General features: G+C 42.9%; 3 protein-coding genes across 6 annotated transcripts in view; 1 reads left to right on the forward strand and 2 right to left on the reverse strand.

Annotated features, from left to right (window-relative positions):
• rmc1 (regulator of MON1-CCZ1) overlaps positions 1–10,970 on the forward strand; it is a 60,103-nt gene extending 49,133 nt beyond the window's left edge. Inside the window, exons 16-20 of one of the 4 annotated variants that reach the window (XM_072257337.1) lie at positions 6,192–6,269; positions 6,353–6,457; positions 7,751–7,819; positions 8,653–8,878; positions 10,676–10,969. In XM_072257337.1, coding sequence (XP_072113438.1) covers positions 6,192–6,269; positions 6,353–6,457; positions 7,751–7,819; positions 8,653–8,878; positions 10,676–10,755 — 558 coding nt within the window. In that variant the 3' untranslated portion in view covers positions 10,756–10,969. Of the gene's footprint in view, positions 1–6,188; positions 6,270–6,352; positions 6,458–7,750; positions 7,820–8,652; positions 8,879–10,675 lie in introns of all 4 variants that reach the window. The other 3 variants (XM_072257329.1, XM_072257344.1, XM_072257350.1) reach the window with 3 other exon arrangements.
• The window catches only part of LOC140197410 (uncharacterized), a 305,553-nt gene that overhangs the window by 129,900 nt on the left and 150,785 nt on the right, over positions 1–24,868 (reverse strand). The window lies entirely within an intron of this gene.
• Positions 10,273–24,868, reverse strand: part of npc1 (Niemann-Pick disease, type C1) — a 40,676-nt gene continuing 26,080 nt past the window's right edge. Inside the window, exons 15-25 of the mRNA XM_072257320.1 lie at positions 24,267–24,394; positions 23,962–24,096; positions 22,749–22,838; positions 22,477–22,667; positions 21,197–21,312; positions 19,284–19,413; positions 14,622–14,822; positions 12,852–13,083; positions 12,328–12,441; positions 11,730–11,892; positions 10,273–11,163 (exon numbers count right to left, since the gene is read on the reverse strand). Of these exons, the coding sequence (XP_072113421.1) occupies positions 11,084–11,163; positions 11,730–11,892; positions 12,328–12,441; positions 12,852–13,083; positions 14,622–14,822; positions 19,284–19,413; positions 21,197–21,312; positions 22,477–22,667; positions 22,749–22,838; positions 23,962–24,096; positions 24,267–24,394 (1,580 nt within the window). The 3' untranslated portion in view covers positions 10,273–11,083. The remainder of the gene's footprint in view (positions 11,164–11,729; positions 11,893–12,327; positions 12,442–12,851; positions 13,084–14,621; positions 14,823–19,283; positions 19,414–21,196; positions 21,313–22,476; positions 22,668–22,748; positions 22,839–23,961; positions 24,097–24,266; positions 24,395–24,868) is intronic.

Raw genomic sequence — 24,868 nt, forward strand, 5'->3', positions numbered from 1 at the left:
CTTTGGTGTCATACCAAGTGTCTTAAAACTCCTGATGAAATATAGATGCTGTCGAGCCTTCTTTGTAATTGCAACAAAATGTTGGGCCCAGGATAGATTTTTAGAGAGGTTGACACCCAGGAACTTAAAACTTGATGAGGACTAGGTGTGTTCCCTCGACTTCCCCTTCCTGAAGTCCACAAACAATTCCTTTGTCTTACTGATGTTGAGTGCAAGGTTATTGTTACACCACTGAACCAGCTGATCTGCCTCACTCCTGAACAACCCCTTGTCACCATTTGAAATTCTGCCAACAAATTGGGTCATCAACAATTTTTATAGATGGCATTTGAGCTGTGCTTGGCCATAACCGTTACGGGTGTACAGAAGTAGAATAGTGGGCTGAGCAGGTATAGAGTTCAAAGTAGATATGTCATCATATACAACCCTTGGGTTATTTTCTTGTGGGCATTATCAATAAGTCTATAGAATAACCGTAACAGAATCAACGAAAAACTGCCGAACCTGAGTGCAACCAGAGTGTAGAGTGCAAAAAACTCTGCAAATACAAAATTAAAGAAATAATAATAAGTAAATAAACAATAAATATTGAGAACTCCTTGAAAGTGGAGTCCATAGCTTGTGGGAACACTTCAATAATTTGGGCAAATAAAGTTGAGTGAAGTTATCCTCTACAGTTCAAGAGCCTGATGGTGGAGAGTGGTAACTATCCCTGAACTTGGTGGTGTGAGCCCTTAGGTACCTGTATCACCTTTCTGATGGCATGTCTCAGGTCGTGGGGATCCCCAACGATGGATGTTGCTTTCTTGCGACAGTATTTCATGGAGGTGTGCTCGGTGGTGGGGGGAGGGTTTTACTGGTGATTAGATTGGGCCGTATCCAATACTTTTTGTAGGAATTAACGTTTAAGGGCATGGGTGTTTCCATAGGTTGTGATGCAGCCAATCAATATACTCTCCACCTCAGATTTGTAGAAGTTTGTCAAAGTTTTAGATGTCATTCAGAATCTCCGCAAACTACCAAGGAAGTTGGGGCCCTGCTGTGCTTTCTTCGTAATTGCACTTGTGTGCTAGGCCCAGGACAGGTCTTCTGAAAAGATAACACAGAGGAATTTAAAGTTGCTGACACCTTGTTCTGATCCTCCAATGAGCACTGGCTCATGGTCCTCTGGTTTTCTTCTCCTGAAGATAATAATCAGCTCCTTGGTCTTGCTGACATTGACTAAGAGGTTGTTGTTAGGGCACCACTCAGCCAGACTTTCAATCTCCCTCCTGTATGCTGATTCATCATCACCTTTGATTCAGTGTATGTCAGTGGTGTTATCAGCAAACTTGAATATGGTTTTGGACCTGTGTTTAGCCATTCAGCCAAAGGTGTAAAGCAGGAGGAGCAGGGGGCAGGGGGCTAAGCACACAGCCTTGTGGTGCACTTGTGCTGATGGAGATTGTGGAAGAGATGTTGTCAGTAATCTGAATTGACGGGGATCTGCAAGTAACGAAATTGAGGATCCAATTGCACAAGGAGATATTGAGGTTAAGGTCTTGAAGCTTATTGATTAGTTTTGAAGGGATGATAATATTGAATGCCGATTTGTAGTTGATAAAGAGCATCCTGATATATGCATCTTTGCTGTCCAGCTATTCCAGGGTTGAGTGAAGAGCCAATGAAATGGCATCAGCTGTGGTAAATTGGAGTGGATCCAAGTCACTTCTCAGGCAGGGGTTGATATGTTTTATCACCAACCTCTCAAAAGCACTCCACAGTGGATGTAAGTGCTACTGGACAATAGTCATTGAGACAGGTTAGCACGTTCTTCTTAGGCGCCGCTATAATTGAAGCCTGTTTGAAGGAGGTGGGTACCTCAGCAGTCTGGATAAAGATATTGGTGAATACTCCAGCAGTTGATCAGTACATATCTTTGGTACTCAGCCAGGTACCCCTTGTGGGCTGGATGCTTTCCGTGTGTTCACCCTCCTGAAGGATGCTCTCATGTTGGCCTCAGAGACTGAAATCACAGTTTCATCGGGGGCTGTAGGAGTTTGTGAAGGTTCCTCTATGTTTTGACAGTCAAAGCAAGCATAGAAGACTTTGAACTCATCTGAGAGCCATGCCTCGTTGTTACCTATGTCACTTGGATTCACTTTATCAGAAGTAATAGAATTCATCCCCTACCACAGCTGTCGAGCATCCTTTGGTGATTCAAGTTTGGTCTCGTCCTACCTGCACCTCTTGTACGTTACTTGGTTGCCAGACAGACCTGAATGCCACTGATCTGGCCCTCAGCAGATTGTGGATCTTTGACTGATCTTCTGGGTACACACTCCAAGTCTGTGACAAGTGTGGTGTATTCAGTCAGATTCTCTGAGTCCTTGAATACGACCCAGTCTGCGAACTCAAAGCAGTCCTGTAGCTGCTCCTCTGCCCCCCACAACCATCTCTTTATTGTCCTTGCCTCTGGAGCCTTGCTCCAGCCTCTGCCTTTATGCAGATAGAAGGACAAAATGCAGTCCGGGCATGGAATGATAGACATTCCTTATCGTAGTATAGTAGTGGTCTGGTGTGTTAGGGACCCCTGGTGCTGCAGGTTATATGCTGATAATTGGCCAGGGACGTCTTCAAACAAGCCTGTTTGAAGCCCCCAACTATGATTTGAAATATGTCTGGGTGGACTGTTTCTTGTATGGTGATGGCGACATTCAGTATCTCAGGTGCCTGATTTATATCAACTTTTGGCATTATCGAAACTGCAGTTAGAATCATGGAGAACTCTCTTGGTTAGGTAGAATGATTGGCACTTAATTGCTAGATGCTCCAAGAGGAACAAGAGTATGACACAAGAGGGCACAGTTTTAAGGTGCTTGGAAGTAGGTACAGAGGAGATGTTAGGGGTGTTATTTACGCAGAGTGGTGAGTGCATGGAATAGGCTGCCAGCGACAGTGGTGGAGGCAGATATGATAGGGTCTTTTAAGAGACTCCTGGATAGGTACATGGACATTAGAAAAACAGAGGGCTGTGGGTAACCCTAGATAATTTCTAAAGTAAGTACATGTTCGGCACAGCATTGTGGGCCAAAGGGCCTGCATTGTGCTGTAGGTTTTCTATGTTACAACAAAAGCACCACGTCTGAGCACTGGAGTTAATCATTAAACACAGACCTCAACCTTTTGCCTTCTCTGAATCAGCAGTTAAGTCTACCCTGTGTCTTTCGGTCTTACCAATGCATCTGGCGTGTCCGGAGTGAGCCATGACTCCATGAAACAAAGAACACAGCAATTCCTCATTTCCCTCTATTACAGCAATCTTGTGCTTGGGTTCCCAGTCATGTTAGCAAATGTACAATCACTGGAGAACAAGATGAGATCTGTAGGGAGTCTCATTCTTCTGAGTTTCAGCCTGGCTTGAAGTCCTCCCCTCCATCCTGTCTTCTGGCTATTGCAATGCACCTTTGAGTTAAAGAGGCTGTACTTGCATGCCTGAAAGTTAAATCTGCTGAGTACTTCAGAAGATTGCAAAATTCCTAGGTCATTAATACAGTTTAAAAATACATTGCTTAAAGGGAAATTACAGGCTGCAGATTACAATGAGAGTAATTCAAAAGAGGTATATTTACAAGTTTTGTAAGCAGCCCATCACCAAGGTTCCTCTCATTAACAAGGCTTTTTCACCCACAGAACAATGTTTTGCTTTTTGCACCATTCTCTATAAACTCTAGAGACTTGTGCATGAAAATCCCAGGGGTTTAGCAGTTTTTGTGATACTCAGTCTGATACCGACAATCATTTGACAGTCAAAGTCACTTAGATCACATTTCTTCCCCATTTTGATGTTTGGCCTGAACAACAATTGAACCTCTTGACCATGCTTTTGTGCATTGAGTTGCTGCCATATATACGGTTGGCTAATAAGATAATTGGATTAATGAGCAGGTGTCCCTAATAAAGTTACTTCTGAGTGTATAAATGCAGTCTGTGGATACTAGAAATTGCTGTCTCATTTACACCGCAATAGTAAGGCCATAAGACATTCCTATGTTCATCCCGTACAGGTCCCACTTTATTCCCCTCACTGTCCCACTAACCCTCCCTGAATCTCTCTACACCCCATGGGGATCATAGACCACAGTTTCAGAACCTGTTCTGTAACTCGTTCCCTGTGGAAATCAATGTTACCAAACACCATAAGACCATAAAACCCAAGAGCAGTACTGTGTTAGTCTATCGAGTCTGCACCACCACTCCATGATGGCTAATTTATTAGTCCTCTCATCCCATTTCTCTGCTGTCTCCCTGATTAATCCAGAGCCTATCAACCTCCACTTTAAATATACCCAATGACTTGGCCTCCATGGCTGTCTGTGACAGTGAATTCCACAGAATCACCTCTTTCTGACTAAAGAAATTCCTCCTCACCCTCCTGCGTTCTAACTGTACATGCCTCTATTCTGAGGCTGTGACCTGTGGTCCAAGATTCCCCCGGTATAGGAAGCATCCTCTCCACATCCATTCTATCCAGGCCTTTCCACATCGAGAGCTTTCAGCGAGTTCCCCATGTTACTCACTAAACTCCAGCAAGTATAGGCCCAGAGCTATGAAATGCTTCTTATACATTAATCCTTCAATTCACAGAATAATTCTTGCTTCCTTTGGACCCTCTACAATGTCAGCACATCTCTTTTTAGATAATGGACAAGATACCCCCCAGGAGGTTAATAATCAAATTGACATTCAGGGTAAGGTGTGCAGAGTTGGCTCAGAAACAGAAAACGAGTTATGGTGAAAGGATTGTTTTCACACCGAAAAGATGTTTAAAGTGGGGTTCTGTAGGGATCCATTTCGGGGCTCCTACTGTTTCTAATTTACATTAATGATTTGGATAAGCACATAACTAATAAACTAGTAAAGTTTGCAGATGACACAAAATTAGGGGGAGATGCTGATAACATTTAGGCAGCAGAATCAGTACAGTTAGATCTAAACAAAATCCAGATGTGGGCAGATAAATAGATGAAATTTAATTCAAGTAAGTATAAAATATTACATATAGGAAGTAGAAATATTAGATATAAATATACAGTGGGGCCTCGAGTTAGAAAGTGCACTATATGTCCGGGTAGACTCATCACTATCAACAAACACCTAGACAATGCACAGAAGCGATTGGGAAGGCCAGTAGAATGTTGGGCTATATAATGTGCTCAGTGGAGTTCAAGTCTCGAGATGTTCTTCTTGAGCTGTATAATGTGCTCGTGAGGCCACGGCTTGAGTACAGTGTGCAGTTTTGATCTCCATATTCTGCGAGGGATGTGAAGGCACTGGAGAAAGTTCAGAGAAAGGTCTACAGGTCTGTAGAGTTTGAACTATGAAGAAAGATTGAAAGATGCCAGCTGCTACTTCAAAATTAATCCATCAACAAGGACATGGGGCCTTGGGTGGTCACTGGTTAAAGAGAGATTTTAAACCAACATCAGGAAGCATTTCTTTATACAGCAAGTTGTGGACACATGAAAAAAAATTACCTATTTGTATAGTTGAGAGTAGTACCTGAGAGACTTTCAAATCTAATATAGGCATCCGTTAGTCTCGTGAGACCATGGATTTGCGCCTTGGAGGGTTTCCAGGGCGCAGGCCTGGGCAAGGTTGTATGGAAGATGAGCAGTTGCCCATGCTGCAAGTCTCCCCTCTCCACGCCACCGATATTGTCCAAGGGAAGGGCAGTAGGGCCGATACAGCTTGGCACTGGTGTTGTCACAGAGCAATGTGTGGTTAAGTGCCTTGCTCAAGGACACAACACGCTGCTTCAGCTGAGGCTCGAACTAGCGACCTTCAGATCACTAGACCGATGCCTTAACCACTTGGTCACATGCCACAGATCTATACTCTATATTTTCAACACACTATGTGAATAGGAATTTGACAAGCTCTCTTGTCAAAAACTTTCTAATGTTCAAAACTGCTCACAGTACTCCATGAAGTCTGACTAATGCCTTATAAAGCTTCAATAATCTTGCTCAGTATCATAAAATCTGGGCCAATCCACCTTTTATAACTCAGCTTCAGTTTTTATCAGATTGTAATCCTGGAGTTGCTGCTGGTCAGATTCATCATGTTAGCAAAGATCCACGGTGTTGCACCTAATGGTTTCATTGCATTACTTGTGTTCTGACACTGCTTAACCTTGTGAATTTTAGCAGGACCTTCCCCACAAGTTTATTAGTGCAGTTTTGATGGAATACATCCGGTCTCTCAATCAATACCAGATCACAGTCCAGGTAACTGTTCCTTTAGTGGAAAAACTCTTGATGATTTTGCACTTGGGTGCTTTGCTTACTTTAAAACTTTCTATTAATTGCAGCATTACCTGTATGAATTAGTGATAAAAACCCTTGTCCAGCACAGCCTGTTCTACATGCTGCATCAGTTTCTACAGTATCACGTGCTCAGTGATTCTAAGCCTCTGGTGAGTTATCCAGTTCATCCAACTGAAGATGAATCATCAATTGATTAAATTACAATAATTTTCTGTTTTTGTATGTTGTAAGGTCGAGTTTTGACTGCACCATGTTTCACAAAGATTGAAGTAAAAGTGGTGGTAGTTTTGCATCTGTTTGCACTGGAGCTTTTTCAACACTGTTGTAACATTGAAATCCTCAACCTGATTGTGTCCAGGCACCCACAAACAGTACTATAGCAAGATAAAGACTACATAATTCTCTGTTGACCAAGGCCAAGTTCTGATTTTACTTAGCTCATGTGCCCCTGAATACCTCACTGGCCCTTGCTCTTTCACCCTGATATACCAAGTTGTCTCCCCCCTCCCACCCACACACACACACACACACACACACACACAGTCATCTGCCCATCACCCACACATACCTCCCACTGGGTCACATCCCAGCCTCCTTTGCTCCAGGGATAACAAGCCCAGCCTATCCAATCTCTCCTCATAACTAAAGTCCTCTAATCAATGCGCGCATTTAGTCCATGTGATCTAACACATGGCTTGTAAAGTTTCAGCATTATGTTCCAACTTTTCCATTCTATGCCTTCAGCTCTGAGGGTAAACATGCCACATACCTTCATCACTCTCTCTATTAGTGTTGCCACTGAGTTGACATTATCATGGATCTAACATCTTAAACAGAGGGACTTGGGTATCCAATATTTTTTAGCACCCCGCCCTTTATTGCAAATGCCCTGTCCCTGCTGTATGTAGCCTTAGTCAGAATCACAAGTTTATTATCACTGATGCATGTTGTGAAATTTGGTGTTTTGTGGTAGTGCATAGAACAGTACAGCCCAGTACAGACCCCTCAGCCCACAATGTTGTATCGACCTTTTAAGCTACTCCAAGATCAATCTAACCTTTCTCCCCCACATAAACACATGGATGGCCATCTAAGAGACTGTTAAATGCCCCTAATGTATTTGCCTCAATGACTAATACTGGCAGCATGTTCCACACACCCGCCACTCTTTTTTTAAAAAAAAACCTCAATATCCTGCCTGTACTTTCCTTCAATCACCTTAAAATTATGCCCTCTCATATTAGTTGTTGTTACCCAGCAAAAAAAAAAACACACTGGTTGTCCACTAGCTACAGCTTATATACACCTATCAAGTCACTGTTCATCCTTCTTCACCTGAAAGAGAAAAGCCCTATCCTCATATGTTCTGTAATCCAGGCAGCATCCTGGTAAACCTCCTCTGTACTGGTACAGTACATGACAAAAAATACTTTGTTTTTCAGGCCTGTCTACTCCTGTCTTTGGAGAGCACTTACACCCCTGCACATCAGTTGTCCCTGGATATGCTGAAGGTAGGCGAGTTGTTTCGGAGGTTTCTAAACCCTTGATGAGCAACATAAATCTTCAGTGTGTGTACTGTTCTGGTCACCGTGCTATAAAAAAGCATGTCATCAATCCGAGAGAAGGTGCAGAAATGATGCACAAGGATGTTACCAGTTCTGGAGGACTTGTTATAAGGAGAGAATGGAGAGGCTGGGTCTGTTTTCCCCAAAGCAATGGAGGATGAGGAAAGACCTGAAAGAAGTTTATGAAATTAAGAGGCATAGATAGATGGGCAGTATTTATTCCCCAGGGTGGAAATTGTCAAACAGTGTGCATTAAATGCAGAGTGGGGTTACTATCAAATTTAAGAGGCTGTAAGATGGGCACGTGAACCTGCAGTGAATGGAAGGATAGGAACATTGTGTAGCCAGGTAGTCCTGGTTTAGTTAGTTTAACACATCATGGGCTGAAGGGGCTGTTCTTGAGCAGACCTTCACCACCAATGAACATTGACAAAGCAGCACTCCTTGAGACTGAATTCACCTCTGTGGGATTTAAATCCATAATGAAACCAATCACTAGTGTGATATTCCCCCGACAGACAGCTTGACTGCTGGGCAGGAACAGTAACTACCGCTGGCAGGACCATTGACAGTCCCTGATTTGTTCAGTGTTGTAAAGCTCAGACTCTCGAGTTTATAGGCTGTTGGCCATTAAGTTGTGGTAGGATCTTCTAGGACCTGGAAACAGGTGTTCATGATATCACATAGATTTTTAAAAGCAATAACTCTTAATGTAGAAGTTAAGGCAGCAAGCTGGAAGTACATTGAAGTGTGACTGACTCTGCTTTCATTTTTTGCAGCGGCTCTCCACAGCCAACGATGAAATCGTGGAAGTGTTGCTCTCCAAACATCAAGTTCTGGGGGCGCTCAGATTTATTCGCAGCGTTGGCAGCCATGACAACATCTCAGCACGCAAGTTCCTGGATGCAGCCAAGCAGACCGGAGATGAACTGGTGTTCTACACCACCTTCAGGTTCTTTGAGCAGAGGAATCAAAGGTTACGTGGAAGTTCACACTTTACCCCAGGTGAGCACCAGCTGTACGTGCTTCCAGGAGGTGGTGTGGTCATACTAAAAGAAGGGGACTTTAATCTCTAACCAAGTGCTGGAAATACCCAGGTGGTCAGGTTCTGATGGCCTGAAATACTAACAGTTTCTCTCGCCACAGCTGAAGCCTGATCAGTTGCGTAGTTCCAGCACTTTGTTTTAAACTTACAGCAGTTATTTTCAATTAATTGGGATTTTCTCCAGTGGGTGGCTGTATTGTATAGTACAGAGGAATGCTAAAATAAGGCCAAAGGGCCTCCAAGCTGAGCTGTGCTATTGACCTATGGAATTAGAGCATACTGTGGGCACATCTAGAACATAAGGTACTTGACCCATTCTAGTTCTTCCACCATTCATGACTGATGATTTCTTAAAACTTATATTATTTAATGCCCCAAAAAGAGAGGGATGAAAAAAGCTGGTTAAGTGGAAAAGGCAAGGGTGGAGGGGGTGGAATCTGATGGATGAACAGAGTGGATCATGGAAGGAGAAGGGGCACTGAGAGAGGTGATAAGCAGATGAGGAGGGAAGGGGGTGGGGAAAACGTTTACCAGAATATGGAGAAACCCATGTTTGTGCCATCAGGTTGCAGGCTACCCAAACCAAATGTGTTGCTTCTCCAATCTTCACAGCAGGAGAGGAGGGTATGGACCTACATCTCAGAACAGGAATGGAGGGGTAGGAAATTGAAATGGTAGGCCACTGGGAAATTTCACTTTGTGGATGGAGCTGAGGTGTTCAAAGTGGTCCCCCAATCTATGTCAGGTCTGACCAATGTAGAGGAGGTCGCATTGGGAACACTGTGTGAAATAGACAACTCAAACAGATTCACAAGTGAAGGTTTACCTTACTTGGAAGGACTGTTTGGGGCTTGAATGAAGAGGTGTAGCACTTCTGTCACTTACAGGGATAAGTGCCAGGAAGGAGATTAGTGAGAAGGGATGAATGGGCAAGGGAATCAGAAGGAGCAAACCTGCAGAAATCCCTCCCGGAGAGGCAAGTGTTTGATGGTAGGGTCCTGATGAAGGTGGAAGTTGTGGACAATGATGTGTTGGATGCAGAGGCTCTTGGTGAGGACAAGAGGAACTCTAACCCTGTTAAGGCAGTGGGAAGATGGGAGGAGTGCAGATATCCAGGAAATGGAGAACATGTGGGTGCATTTGGAGGATATTGGATGTTTTGGAAACAGATGTGATAGAGACAAAGTAAAGGAATGGCATTTTTACAGTAGATGGTGGTCACAGGTATGGTCAAGATTGCAGTGGGAATCTTATAGCTATGGGAAACAAAATCCTGAAGCAGGGTTTCAAGCCAGAATAGTTACAGGTCTACTCTTTCCTCCCTCCAAAAAAAAAAAAACAAACAACAAGTTGCTCAAACATGCCAAGTCCCCCCAGCAATTGTTTATTAAACAATTCCAGCATTCTGGCTTGTGATTCCTTAGACAACATACAGGAGTTGTATAATTCAGAAGTGTAAGGTGTATTCAAGTCAGGCTGGGATGTCTTCCACTTCCAGAGGAAAACAAACCAGCCAATAGCACAGATGGATAACTGATACAGACAAATCAACTTTCCTGAAGTTGTAGACGTCCAAGTTGAAAGGCTGCAGTAGGCCCAGACACAGTCCTCATGTTTGCATGGGGGGAAATGGGCAGCAGTGGCTGTAATCAGTTTATTCTCTTTATCCCCCAACCCCATTAAAATGATTTTAATACTGTCTGTCGGTCTTTTACAAATGGGAGGACAATTAGTAGCACTGATTTCCTTTGTTTCAGGCGAACATTGTGAAGAACACATTGCCCACTTCAAAAGTCTTTTTGGAGAACAAGCACTTCTGACAAGCTTGACTGTGTGAGCTTGGGTAGGCTGTGTACTATTGAATGTTTAACTTTATTAAATAAAGATCATAAAAATTAGCTATACAATTTGGCATATATTAAAATTCATTAGTACCACTCTCCAGTGTCATTCACTTAAAGTTGTCAACTGGAAGAGCTTGTATTATAATGACCAGCCAGCAAAACTGGAAATACGGGAACATGAATTAATAAATAGTTGTCTGTGCAGTGACAAACTAAACAATTTCCTGAGTTCAGAAGACCAAGATATTCTGCATTAAACTGCAAAGTTCAGAATCCATCAGGATTTGAGGTCCTTATTCAAAAGCTGCTGCTGCTCAGAGTTTATTTCAACAATCTTTCCCGTTCTGTACCCTTGTAGCGATTGTGTAGAACTGAAACTTTTCCTTTGTTCATAGGTGGTCCTAAACAAAACCACAAGAAGAAATTACTAAATATTCTCCTGATTACATACTGCAATCATTTACAAAGCAAGTCTGAAGTTATCCACATGTGAATTTATCCAAAGGTTGAGAAGTTCATAGCTGGTGTCAGTGTGGTCACTTGAATCTTCACCAAGCACTCATTTACACCAATAATTTTTTCCCTTATTCCTAACAGCTTTCTAGATTTTGCCCCTCATCTGCAGTAGGGGGAATTTACAGCAGCCAATTAGCCAAGTCCAAGGATATGGGGATAAATGCAGGGTCATAGAAGATGTAGACTTTACACAGACATCACTGGAGGTCAGGGCTGAATTTGGGTCAGCAGAGTTGTGGCCACAGCTCTCAGCTGTGCCATCCACAACAGTTCCAGTTAATCCACTGGGCAAGTGATATCCAGCTGCTTTGAATTACAGTTCAAATGCCCATTGAGTTACCAATACCAGTCTCACTACAAGCTGAATATACTGAGCCATGCAAACACAGAGTTTCAGTCAAAGTGTATTTCATATTCTGATTTCTTCTTATAAAATCTTTTGAAGTCTTACCGATATAACTCAGCAACACTGGAAGGAACACAAGGCCATGAGTTGCTCCCAACAGAACAATTGCCAAGTACATCCTGAAGTAGAAGACCTGGAAAATTTGGGATTTGGCAAATGCCAGGACCACAATCCCACCAAATTTGGTCAACGTGATGCCACTGAATACCTAGGAGGTGGAGGAAACAGTAATAAATTCCATGTAAGATGCAACCTCCAAAAGATGCATTTTTGAAATGATTCTCCAATTTTTATTATATCTTAATTTTTTTTAGCTCAATTAAATTTTAATTTTTGTTTTGAGACAGCATGGAATAGACCCTTTTAGCACTTTGAGCCATGCCACCCAGTAACCCCCAACTTAATCGTGTGATTAATTTACAATGACTAATTTACCTACCCCATAGGTCTTTGGACTGTGGGGAAAAATCCATGCATTCTATTGGCAGGAAGAGGACACCAGATTGAACTGCAAACTCCAACGCCACAAGCTGTAATAGTGTCGCACTAACCGGTACGCTACTGCGCTGCCTTAATACAAGCTTCAAATAATTTGATTTTTTTTTTACCAATAGGCAAGATATTTGATGCTTTGGTTACTTACTGAGCTGCCCATATTTGCCAGGGCTTCCTCTGCACGGTCCGCTCTGGTTTTCTTTATACTGATAGAAAAGGCACGAACTATATGGCTGCAGAACTCAACTGAAATACCACAACACTAGGAAAGGAACAAAGGCAATCAGTTTGAGAAATATTTCTGCCCTTTTAAAACATCTAGCTGTGTACTCATCTGCAACATTACTGACCACAACAGTGAAAAGACTAGGACTTAAGGCCAGAGACAAATACATTAACTGGAAGTTTCTACCCAAGACTATAGTTGTGGGGAATGAGGTGAAGGAACCAAGCACAGCAACTGGTTCAAAGGGCAACAAATGGACAGTGTTTCATTTGATTATGCATGAAATGTGGAAGGGATCAGTAAATTTGATCTGTTTGCATATCTATGTTGTGGTGCAACATTGTGGCTACACACCAGAGGGGTACCACACAGCAGACAGACCCTTCAGCCAACCACGTCCATGCAGACTTCTGCCCATATTGATCCAACGTCAGGAGTCCACTTACCATTACCAAGTTTACAAGTGAGACTGCGTTCAGGCTGATGTTCCAGAGCCACATAACTCCAAACATGTTAGTGATGATCATGGATATGGTGATGCATACCATCATTGCTGACCACACCTCGTAGCCCAGCAGGATCGTAGTCACGACAAAAACTGCCGCCAGCGACACACAGAGATTGAAAATTGTGTCGTGCACAATTGTGAAATACTGTTCATAAAATACATAGAACACACTGCAAAAACAATCAGAAATATGGTTACTGAAAACATTTGCTGCAGTTTTAAAGTTTTCCTACATTTTGTTCATGATCTCACTAACATGACTACACGGTAGCACAGCAGTTGGTGCAACACTCTTACATCTTGGGACGTCTGAGTTCGTAGTTCAATTCCTACGCCATCTGTAAGGAGTTTCAAGTGATATGCATGGGTTTCCTTTGTGTGCTCCATTTCAAAGACTATGGGCAAGTTAATTGGTCATTGTAAATTGTTCTGCAATTAGGCTAGGGTGTGGCTCATTAAGTAGGAAGGGCCTGTTCCATGCTGTATAAATAACAAACAACTGCTCCATTCACTGATCAGAATCTTTTGATGCAGCTCATCCATGTAGTTTTACCCCAGAGACACCCCTCCCTGCAGCTTAAGTTTCGTCAGTCTCCCTCCCAGTTGGAGGTTTTGACCCAAAACATCAACTCTTCCCAGACACTGCTGAACCTGCAGAATGTTTCCAGCCTTGTTTTTACTGCAGCAGGATCGATGTTGGATTTTTAAACTTGCAATTCAAACTGTATGCTGCCATTTCAGGCTACATGCAAGCTTAAGAGACAAAACTCTAAGGACTCCAAACACCAGATCGGATTCTAATCCTGGTCATGGTGTGTGTACAGTCTCCAGAAACCAACCACATGGTTTCCACTTCTCTCTAGGTATCTGACTCCCTCAGTATAGCCAAGTGCATGGAGCTCATGGTGAATTGGACACCAAATCATGGATAGTATAGTTGGACAGCAGGTGGTTAGGAATGTGAAAGGAGAAGATTAGATGGGTGCAAGAGCAACATTTAAGCCATTTAAACAGATAGGGAATGGATTATATGCAGGCAGGAATAGTTTAATTTGGAATAATTAAGTTAGACATGGTGGGCTAAGGACCCCTTCCTCTGCTGTACAGTTCCATTCTCTGTATGAATACTTTCTGAAATTAAGAAAATAGAGCCCTTTGTATCACTTCAGTGAAACTAATCATAAGGTAGATGTACTGGAATGAAGCCATTTGATTGCACCAAGCAGTAGCGGGGCAGTGCGTGGGTCTAACTGGTCTAGTGAGCACTTATCCCTCGTACAAGCCTCTTGCTACTTCATTCTACTTCATTTATTGGAAAAATCTGTACACTGGGTTAGCAGCTATCCATTAACCATGACCACTCTCCACAAATACCATCTGATCCAGTGAGTACTTCCAGAATTTAAAGCGTTTTGATTTTCATTGACTCTGTTCAGCTTGTGCTCAAATTGCTATCAGAAAGTAATCTGTACCGTTACAACCATGAGATCCCATAGCTCTACCACTTCAAATTATACTCTAGGTGAGCATGTTGGGCTCAGCTACCTTCCCAATTCAATATGTAAGGTGACCAGATTCATTGCAAAAACAAACTGCTGGAGGAACTCAGTTGACACTCGGGGTTGAAACCTTGCACTACTCTTTGAATCTATTGCGCTAATTTGGTTCTAAGATTGGCAAGAACGGTTTGGAAATATGAATTTGTTACCTGTATGGAAAGACTCGATAGCCTTTCTCTGAAATCCCCATGGACTTAGTTATGTTTTGCCCAATAACACGAGCCATCTTTGCAGCATCAATGAAGTCAGCAGATGTTTTCAGCACAGTGTGGTATGTCATAAAATAAGTGGCACCCACACCTGTGTTGTTATGAATCAACTTCACAGCAGATCCATATGCTGCATGCCCACTGCAGAGGAAAGACGTTGGTTAACAATTCACCTTCCAAATATCATTTTGCTTCCACCATTTAATTCTACTTCCAGTAGAGCGAGAATCCTTCAATGGTGTTAGTAAAAGGAAAATGATTCTGGAAGATCAGATTGAAATGTGTTAACAGCTGAACAAGTTAAATGTGACTAGAATATTTCCTCTGACAAGAGTCAAGAATTGGGTGGAGAGGAAAGGATATGGAGCCTAAAACTGCCAAGTGACATGTGCCACTCAGTCCACAGTTCAATTCTGGCACTGTTCTGTAAGGAGTCTCTGTACATCCTCCATGGAATGCACCAGTTATCTCCGGGGTCCTCCAGTTTCCTTCCACAGTCTAAAGATGCGACCAGGTAGGTTAATCATCCATTGTAAATTGTCCCGTGATTATGTCAGGTTAATTGAGTTCAGGAATGTAGAAAACCTACAGCACCATACAGGCTGTTCGGCGCACAAAGCTGTGCTGAACATGTCCTTACATTAGAAATTACCGAGGGTTACCCAGAGCACTCTTTTTTTTTTTTTAAAAGCTCCATATACCTATCCAGGAGTCTCTTAAAAGACCCTGTCATTTCTGCCTCCACCACCATTGCCGGCAGCCCATTCCACGCATTCGCCACTCTCTGTGTAAAAAATTTACCCCTGACATCTCCTCTGTACCTACTTCCAAGCACCTTAAAACTGTGCCCTTTCGTGCTAGGCATTTCAGCCCTGGGAAAATGCCTCTGACTATCCACACGATCAATGCCTCTCATCATCTTACATACCTCCATCAGGTCACCTCTTATCCTCTGTTGCTCCAAAGAGAAAAGGCTGAGCTTACTCAACCTATTCTCATAAGGCATGCTCCCCAATCCAGGCAACATCCTTGTAAATCTCCCCTGCACCCTTTCTACAGTTTCCACATCCTTCCTTTAGTGAGGCGACCAGGACTGAGCACAGTACTTCAAGTGGGGTCTGATCAGGGTCCTATATAGCTGCAACATTACCTCTCGGCTCCTAAACTCAATCCCACGATTGAAGGACAATGCACCATATGCTTTTGTAACCACAGAGTCAACCTGCACAGCAGCTTTGAGTGTCTTATGGACTCAGACCCCAAGATCCCTCTGATCCTCCACACTGCCAAGAGTCTTACCATTAATACTATATTCTGCCATCATATTTGACCTACCAAAATGAACCACCTCACACTTATCTGGGTTGAACTCCATCTGCCACTTCTCAGTCCAGTTTTACATCCTATTGATGTCCCGCTGTAACCTCTGACAGCCCTTGACACTATCCACAACAACCCCAACCTTTGTGTCATCAGCAAATTTACTAACCTATCCCTCCACTTCCTTATCCAGGTCATTTTTAAAAATAAAGGGTTTTTTATAATTATAATCATAATTTTATAATTATATGATTATAATATTATAATCATAAAATTATAAAAATTGGTAGGGGTCCCAGAACAGATACCTGAGGCACACCACTGGTCACTGACTTCCATGCAGAATATGACCCGTCTACAACCACTCTTTGCCTTCTGTGGGCAAGCCAGTTCTGGATCCATAAAGTAATGTCCCCTTGGATCCCATGCCTCCTTACTTTCTCAATAAGTCTTACATGGGGTACCTTATCAAATGTCTTTCTGAAATCCATATACATTACATCTACTGCTCTACCTTCAATGTGTTTAGTCACCACCTCAAAAAATTCAATCAGGCTCGTAAGGCATGACCTGCCTTTGACAAAGCCATGCTGACTATTCCTAATCATATTATGCCTCTCCAAAAGAAAGACTCCCTGGTTTGCAATTTCCTGGGCTATCCCTACTCCCTTTCTTGAATAAGGAAACAACATCTGCAATCCTCCGGAACCTCTGCCGTCCCCACTGATGATGCAAAGATCACTGCCAGAGGCTCAGCAACCTCCTCCCTCGCCTCCCACAGTATCCTGGGGTATATCTCATCCAGATCCAGCAACTTATCCAACTTAATGTTTTCCAAAAGCTCCAGCGCATCCTCTTTCTTAATATCTACATGCTCAAGCTTTTAGTCTGCTGCAAGTCATCACTACAATCACTAAGATCCTTTTCCATAGCAAATACTTAAGCAAAGTATTCATTAAGTACCTCTGCTCTTTCCTCCAGTTCCATACACACTTTCCCACTGTCACACTTGATAGGTCCTATTCTTTCACGTCTTATCCTCTTGCTCTTCACATACTTGCAGAATGCCTTGGGGTTTTCCTTAATCCTGCTTACCAAGGCCTTCTCATAGCCCCTTCTGGCTCTCCTAATTTCCTTCTTAAGCTCCTTCCTATTAGCCTTATAATCTTCCAGATCCCTAAAATTACCTAGCTCTCTGAACCTTTTGTAAGTTTTTCTTTTCTTCTTGACCAGATTTATTACAGCCTTCCTACACCACGGTTCCTGCACCCTACTATAACTTCCCTGTCTCATTGGAACGTACCTATGCAGAACTCCACGCAAATATCCCCTGAATATGTGCCACATTTTCTTCCGTACGTTTCCCCGAGAACATCTGTTCCCAATCCATGCTTCCAAGTTCCTGCCCAATAGCCTCATATTTCCCCTTACTACAATTAAACGCTTTCCTAACTTGTCTGTTCCTATCCCTCTCCAGTGCTATGGTAAAGGAGATAGAATTATGACCACCATCTCCAAAATGCTCTCCCACTGAGAGACCTGACACCTGACCAGGTTCATTTCCCAATACCAGATCAAATACAGCCTCTCCTCTTGTGGGCCTATCTACACATTGTGTCAAGAAACCTTCCTGAACACACCACAACAAACTCCACCCCATCTAAACCCCTTGCTCTAGGGAGATGCCAATCGATATCTGGAAAATTAAAATCTCCCACGACGACAACCCTATTATTCTTACACCTTTCCAGAATCTGTCTCCATTGCTCCTCAATGTCCCTGTTACTTTTGGGTGCTCTATGTAAAAAAAAAAAAAAAAACACCCTGTAGAGTTATTGATCCCATCCTGTTCCTAACTTCCACCCACAGAGACTCTGTGACAATCCCTCCATGACCTCCTCCTTTTCTGCAGCCATGACACTATCTCTGATCAATAGTGCCATGCCCCCACCTCTTTTTCCTCCCTCCCTGTCCTTTCTGAAACATCTAAAGCCTGGCACTCAAAGTAACCAATCCTGCCCCTGAGCCATCCAAGTCTCTGTAATGGCCACAATATCATAGCTCCAAGTGCTGATCCACGCTCTAAACTCATCAACTTTGTTCATGATACCCCTTACATTAAAATAGTCACATCTCAAACCATCTGTCTGAGCAAATCCCTCCTCGATCACCCGCCTATCCTCCCTCACACTGCCTACAAGCTTTCTCTATTTGTGAGCCAACCGCCTCTCCTCCATCTGTTCAGTTTGGTTCCCACCCCCCAGCAATTCTAATTTAAACTCTCCCCAATAGTCTTAGCAAACCTCCCCACCAGGGTAATGGTCCCCCTAGGATTCAAGTGCAACCCGTCCTTTGTGTACAGGTCACATCTGCCCCAAAAGTGGTCCCAATGATCCAGAAATCTGAATCCCTGCCCCCTGCTCCAATCCCTCAGCCACGCATTTATTCTCCACCTCACTATTCCTATACTCACTGTCACATGGCACAGGCAGTAATCCCGAGATTACTACCTTTGCGGTCCTGCTTCTCAATTTCCTTCCTAACTCCCTGCAGTCTGTTTTCAGGATCTCCTCACTTTTCATTCAGGACCTCCTCTCTTTTCAGGACAGCATGGCTCGAAGGACCAGAAGGGCCGATTCTGCCCTGTATCGCTAAGTAAATTCTTCTTCCAGGCAACTGCACATGCAGCTGTTGGAAACTGATCCTGAATTGCCAATTTGACAAGCCAATAAAGTATGAACTAAAATGGAAGGACAACCTAGCCCACATTTACTGTATCCAACACAATTTCGACTGACCATCTGGCTGGGAACAACATGTGCCTTCTGTTCTATAATACAGGTCATGGGTATCTACTGCTATGCAGTGTTACCTTGGTTATAGCTGCAGTGCATTATAGGTGGCACACTAACTAGCGGTGGGAGAAATATAGGGCTACTAAGTCATTTAACTGTGTTACATAGTTTAAAATTTATACTGGTTTTGCCTGGATGAGTACAGCTCCAGTACATTCTAAGTGCAACCTATAACTTTGGATGGTTCATTTGCCATCAACAGATTCCAGGTAATGGAAGTTGCACTGTGGTACAGCTATTGGTTATGTGTGCCAAAGTGACTCACTTTAAAGCTCAACCACACAAACCTAGGGTGTTCACAAACTTCAATATTAACAACCAAGCTGCACTGGGTTAATTGAACAAGTTATGAAATTCAAGTCCAAGGATTACAGATGACGACTTTGCTGAAAAGGCACCTTATCTACTGAAGGATGGACGGCCTTACCCTTTGCCACATTTTGGATTGGGGTTGTCAGACAGAAACATGGGGAGAAACGTCATGAAGTCTTCACCATGTGGTCTTTGCTTCCCCTCTTCGTTCAGTGGACGACAGCGAACGCACTCTGGATTTTGAACTGCAAGGGAAAACTGTGATTAGCCTCTGACATTCTTCTATATCCACCCATACCTGGACATCGCAGTCAAGCTACAATCTTAGAGCACCACTACAGACAAGGCTTAAGCGATATTGTGGCAGGAACCAGTCAACTCTGAGACGAGCCTACAGAACAGGATCTTACCCTATCTGTACTGTGACATGTCCAACACTATGAAAGGGCACATGCATTTTAACTGGTGGCAATTTCTTCTCCTGCATTGAAGGTGTTTGGAGACAGGTGGTGGTGGGGTTGGGAAAGAAAGGAATTCATGCAAGGGAATACAGGGGAAAGAGTACAGATGCACAAAATCAAACTGCTAGAAATGTGCTTCACTCTGTTCTACTGGCATGAAACAATGATGTTCCCTTCTAAGGACTGTTTTGCAAAATTACCCCCACGTCAGTATGGACCATCCTCATCTCCCATTAGTTTTGTACTCTACCCTCGCCACACTCTACCACTCACCTACTCTCTTGTACGATAAAAATGATACCAGTTGGGACGTCCCCACAGTCACAGGGAGAGTACACAAACCCCACACAGACATTCGGCCAGATTTGTCATCAAGCAGCGTGCAAAAAAATGATTCCCATGCTGAGGTATAACGGAAATGTCCTGTACAGTTGGCAGAACTGCCAGAAATGGGCACAAATCAAGTATTTCCAGGTTTGATATATACAGACAATGGTTCTCCAATCCAATTTCTAGGGTGTAACTTCTCCTTTTGCATTCTCTCCCCCAGTCGTACTGCAGGTCTGAGGTTTGACAGGTCAGTACTGATCAAAAGGTCAAAGTCACTCAAGGTCCTTCATCTCTTTCCCCAATATCAGGAAGTTACAATCTGAACATCCACTTCCTTTATGTACTCTGTACAGGAGTATTTCCCCCCCCCACCCCCCAAAGGACCCCAACTTCATGGGGAGGTGAGGTGGCAGGGTAGTGTATTATTCTACAGCACCAACCAGCAATCACTGATTGGGGTTCAATCCCCACTGCCACCATAAGGAGTTTGCATGTTCTTCCTGTGACCGTGTGGTTCCTTCCCATATTCCAAAGATGTAGTGTGGGTATACCTTGTCGGCACCTGAAGCCTAGCATAATCCTCGCTAATTTCATTTGACACAAAACACACTTCATTGCAAGTTTCAATGTACAAATAAAGCTAATCTTCCACATTTCAAATTAATTCCTTCTGTTTCAATAACAGAATCAGCAGTCCACCTGGAGCATACAGGCCCTGTGGCCCACAATGTGCTGACCTTTTAACCAAGATCAATCTGGAGCTTCACTCCCACATAGTCCTCCACTTCTCTTTCATTACATTCCTGACATTTCTGCCTCTACCAGCAATCCTGGCAAAACAACACATTCCATACATCCACCACTCTTTTAAAAAAAAACAACAACTCTAACAATACCCTCTATATTCTCCTCCAATCACCTTAACATTGTGCCCCCTCATATTAGCCATTTCTACCCTGAGGAAAAAAAAGTATCTGGCTGTCCACTATCTATGCTTCTTATAATCTTTATACCTGAAGTTGCTTCTCATCCTCCTTTGCTCCTTAACTTGTTCAACATTTCCTCATAAGACATGCTCTCTAATCTAGGCAGCACCTTGGTAAATCTCCTCTGCACCCTCTCTAAAACTTCCACAACCTATGAGGTGACCCGAACTAAACAATACTGCAATCGTTTCCTAAAGCAGAGTTTTATAGAGCTGCAATGTTGCCTTGTGGAAATGTTCATGCAGTTTTACCTGTTGCATTGCAGAAGTTCTCTGTATTATTGTACACTCTACAGCAGGTGGATTGTGGCTTCACCCAGTCAAAGTAATCATCAATCCAGGAGGATGGTGGGAAACCTATTTTCGTACTGAGGAAAATGAAAGTGTTTCAAAACTAGTTAAAACAGTCATAGCACATGTTCAAAAAAAAAAAAAAATCACATTTACAAAAGTGGTGGCAGGGCAGGTGTCTAGACAAGTAGTTGAATGGGTTAAGGAACAGTGAGGTGGGAAATTTTACATTAGGCAAAGTTAATGTGATATTCTGCAAGACAAAACACCATTTGCACTATTGTGGCTTCTGCACTACAGGTTTGTGATTTGCAGAGATTCTACAAGATTGCTTAAAAAAGTAATAATCTATTGGAGAGTAAGGTAGGTATTCCAACCTTTAAAACTTCAGCTGAGGGAGAAGATGTCTGTTCTGAGAATACCTCAAAACTCAGGCATTCAAGTTACATAGATCAGTCTGCCAACATACTGGCTCCAAAATTCATTTACTCCTAAGAACAGATTCATTCATTCTAGGACCAGAACTTCTGTTGACGATGTACACTGTACAAAATTAACAAGCCAGCTCTAGTTTAGTATTTTCTGACTGCAGTCCATTTCACAGAGAAAGCACTTCACAGGATATGTGCCCTCTGTCTGCAGGAGCTCCATTGCCTTCCCTTCCTGACTCACCTGTGGCTCACTCTGCTGCGCTGAAGCCCAACCTTAACTAGAATATTTTCCACCTGGGCACTTTGTAAATCCCTGGAATGGACATTGAATTCCTCTATTATCACACAGAATTCTTTCTTGCCCATTTCTTCAATTCCTTACCAACATTCAGCACTCGCACTCCTGACCCACCCCCTCGATCTGTATTAACTAATTCAGCTAATTCCTTTCTTCCCTGCAACCCACATCACCCCACCCCTCCACTCCCCCCTATTAGAGGAAGGGTCCTTTGATCCAAAACATTAACTGATTTCTTTCCATAGTGGAAAGATGAGAGGCAATGTATATGTGCCTGATCAAATGCTTCCACTTCAATAGTTGTGTGGAATGCCTTCTCAGAGATGGTGGCAGAGGCAGACACAGACACATTAGGAACATACAAGGGACTTTTAGATAGGCACATGGATGAAAGAAAAATAAGAGGGCTGTCTGAAAGAGAAGGATTAGATTGACCTTGGAGAAGTTTAAAAGGTTGGCACGACATCCGAGCCTGTACTGTTCTACAAACGTGATCCTTTGACAGAACTTACTAGTTACTCAGCATCACAGCATTGAAGACTTGTTGGACAAGGGAGTTGTTGTTACAGCCAACACCACCACATACTGAGTTTTGCCCCTCAGGGGAAGTATAATTATGTCCTTCTTCAACCACAAAGTAGACAGGAGGACCTGCATGGAAGTATCTGTCCATCGATGCAAAGTAATCAAGGAGGTAGGAGTCCTAAGGATGGGGGAGTTCACAATTACAAGTGCATCAATGTAATAAGGAGGTTATTAAATACAGTTCAGTCACTGTACTTACATCAGGCATAGAATAACTCTGGGCCAATCCAATCTCAACTTTATTTACTACTGCAATGCTGAATGACAGGAGTGCAACAAATACTGATATCTAGGGAGAAGAAATTCAGGTGCATTAGACAAGGATAGTGGACAGTCTGAATGTTAGAAACCAGTGAAGTATGACAAAAACCACACAACGCAGCTGATCCAATGATTTCACCAACAAAGACGAGCAAATTGCTACAGATGTCCAGTGGAGAGCATCCTGACTGGCTGCATCACAGCGTGGTACGGAGGCGCCAATGCCCAGGATCACGAGAGGCTGCAGAGGGGTGTAGACTCAGCTCCAGGGGCACAGTCCTCCCCACCAAGGACATTCAAGACTCTTAGATATTTAACCCTCATGGAAACTTAATTTCATGACATATACCAGTGATAATAAGTACAATTCTGACATTGACTAAGGGCTATGTCATGTAAAGGTTAACTCAATTCCAGCAGCTAGTAATGGCTGCATAATTTTCTGTAAAGTTGATTTCAGAAGCTGTTGCCATCAATTAAGGACTGAAAGACAGATGTGGTTCATCGATTGGACCCAAACAACTGCCTCAATGTTCCATGCACACTCCCAGGGCAGGTAAAGGAATAGGATACATTACTTTTAGAGATACTACCTCCATTAAAACTAGATCTAGAATACTACACTTTGATGGCAAGCCTCACTGATAAATCATTTGAAGTAACAGATATTCCTGCCAACTGAGGCAGGCACTTACGGCTCCAAACTAGTCCTTGGCCACTGTTTGCAACTGTGGGGCTGTACTGTCATTCAGCTGTCTGACCTAAAACTGGATATCTTCTCTAACAGCAGGGCAGAGCCAGGTAAAATAATCTTAAGGTTTGTTTGTGAATTTAGTTGTTTTAGGAGTCTCCCAGCCAAACATTTCTCACTGTAACCTAGATCCTAGTCCAAAGCTCTCATCCTCCCACTTGCTCAAAACATGTTAAAATTCCTCATCCTTAATTCTCTCTACCTCGGTAACCAATCCACAAGGATCTTTATTGAGTTGTGATAATCAATGTTCAAGCTTGTTGTCAAAATTTCCAGTATTCCACAAATGGTCAGATGTCTATTATCACAGGGAAATAAATCTACCACATTATACTCCACCAAAACAGTTATCTGTTGACCTAATGGCATTCCTCCAAAGCTCTTCACACTTGGTACTTACCACAATGGGTCGCACCCAATTGGTTAACAAAAATGGAGCATAGATATACTTGAAGCATCTAAAGAGAAGTTCTTCAGAATGATCTGTATTAGCCCTCTTTTGTTTCACACAACACACTATATCCATCCGGTTACTCTGCAAATGAAACATTCAAGTGTTAGTGCACAAGCATGCCACAAACTAACAAAGATGCTAAAGATTAAATTTCCAACAACACATAGAATACTTAGGACAGAGTAGCTCAGTAGGTGGAAGACTGTTTGGGGTTGTAGTGCCCTATTGCCAAGTGCCAAGAATCTTCTCACCTCCTGCCGCTGGACATCCAGCCCAAAGAGACTAACAAAGCAGGATATCTGGAGTAGGAAGTCTATGAACACAGCCATTCCTGCGAATAGGGAGAAGGTACGAACTGCTGGCATTGTGGACAAGGAACCTGAAAAGGAAGTTAAAGTGTTTCTGACATAAATTCAAGATCCAGTTTAATTATGCTGACATTCTTAAAAAAACTCATTTACCCAAGATTTATTCTTTTTATCTTTGAAGATTCTTATTTTTGTCTTCCCTACTGACATGCAAGTGCTCCTACTGAAGGATTAATTTTCAGCTCCCACATGTCTGCCATTCCACCAGCCCCTGGCTCTGTGTTACCATTCTCCTGTTTATTCAGGAGAACCTAAGGGTTTCTGTTGTCTCAGGATAGTGAAATTGAATGATAGGAGTGAAAAAAGCTGCACAGCAGAGGACCTGGTCCAAGTTATCATGAGCACATCCTTCCCCACCTACAATGGGTACTATCTCAACACAACAATACCTAAAGATCCCCACTATCCCCACTATCTGGCCATGCAATCTTCTCACAGCTACCTCTGAGCAGGAGACAAAAGCCTGCAGTCCCACACCACCAGGT

The sequence above is a fragment of the Mobula birostris genome, chromosome 1, assembly GCF_030028105.1.
Source record: "Mobula birostris isolate sMobBir1 chromosome 1, sMobBir1.hap1, whole genome shotgun sequence".
NCBI lineage: Eukaryota > Metazoa > Chordata > Chondrichthyes > Myliobatiformes > Myliobatidae > Mobula > Mobula birostris.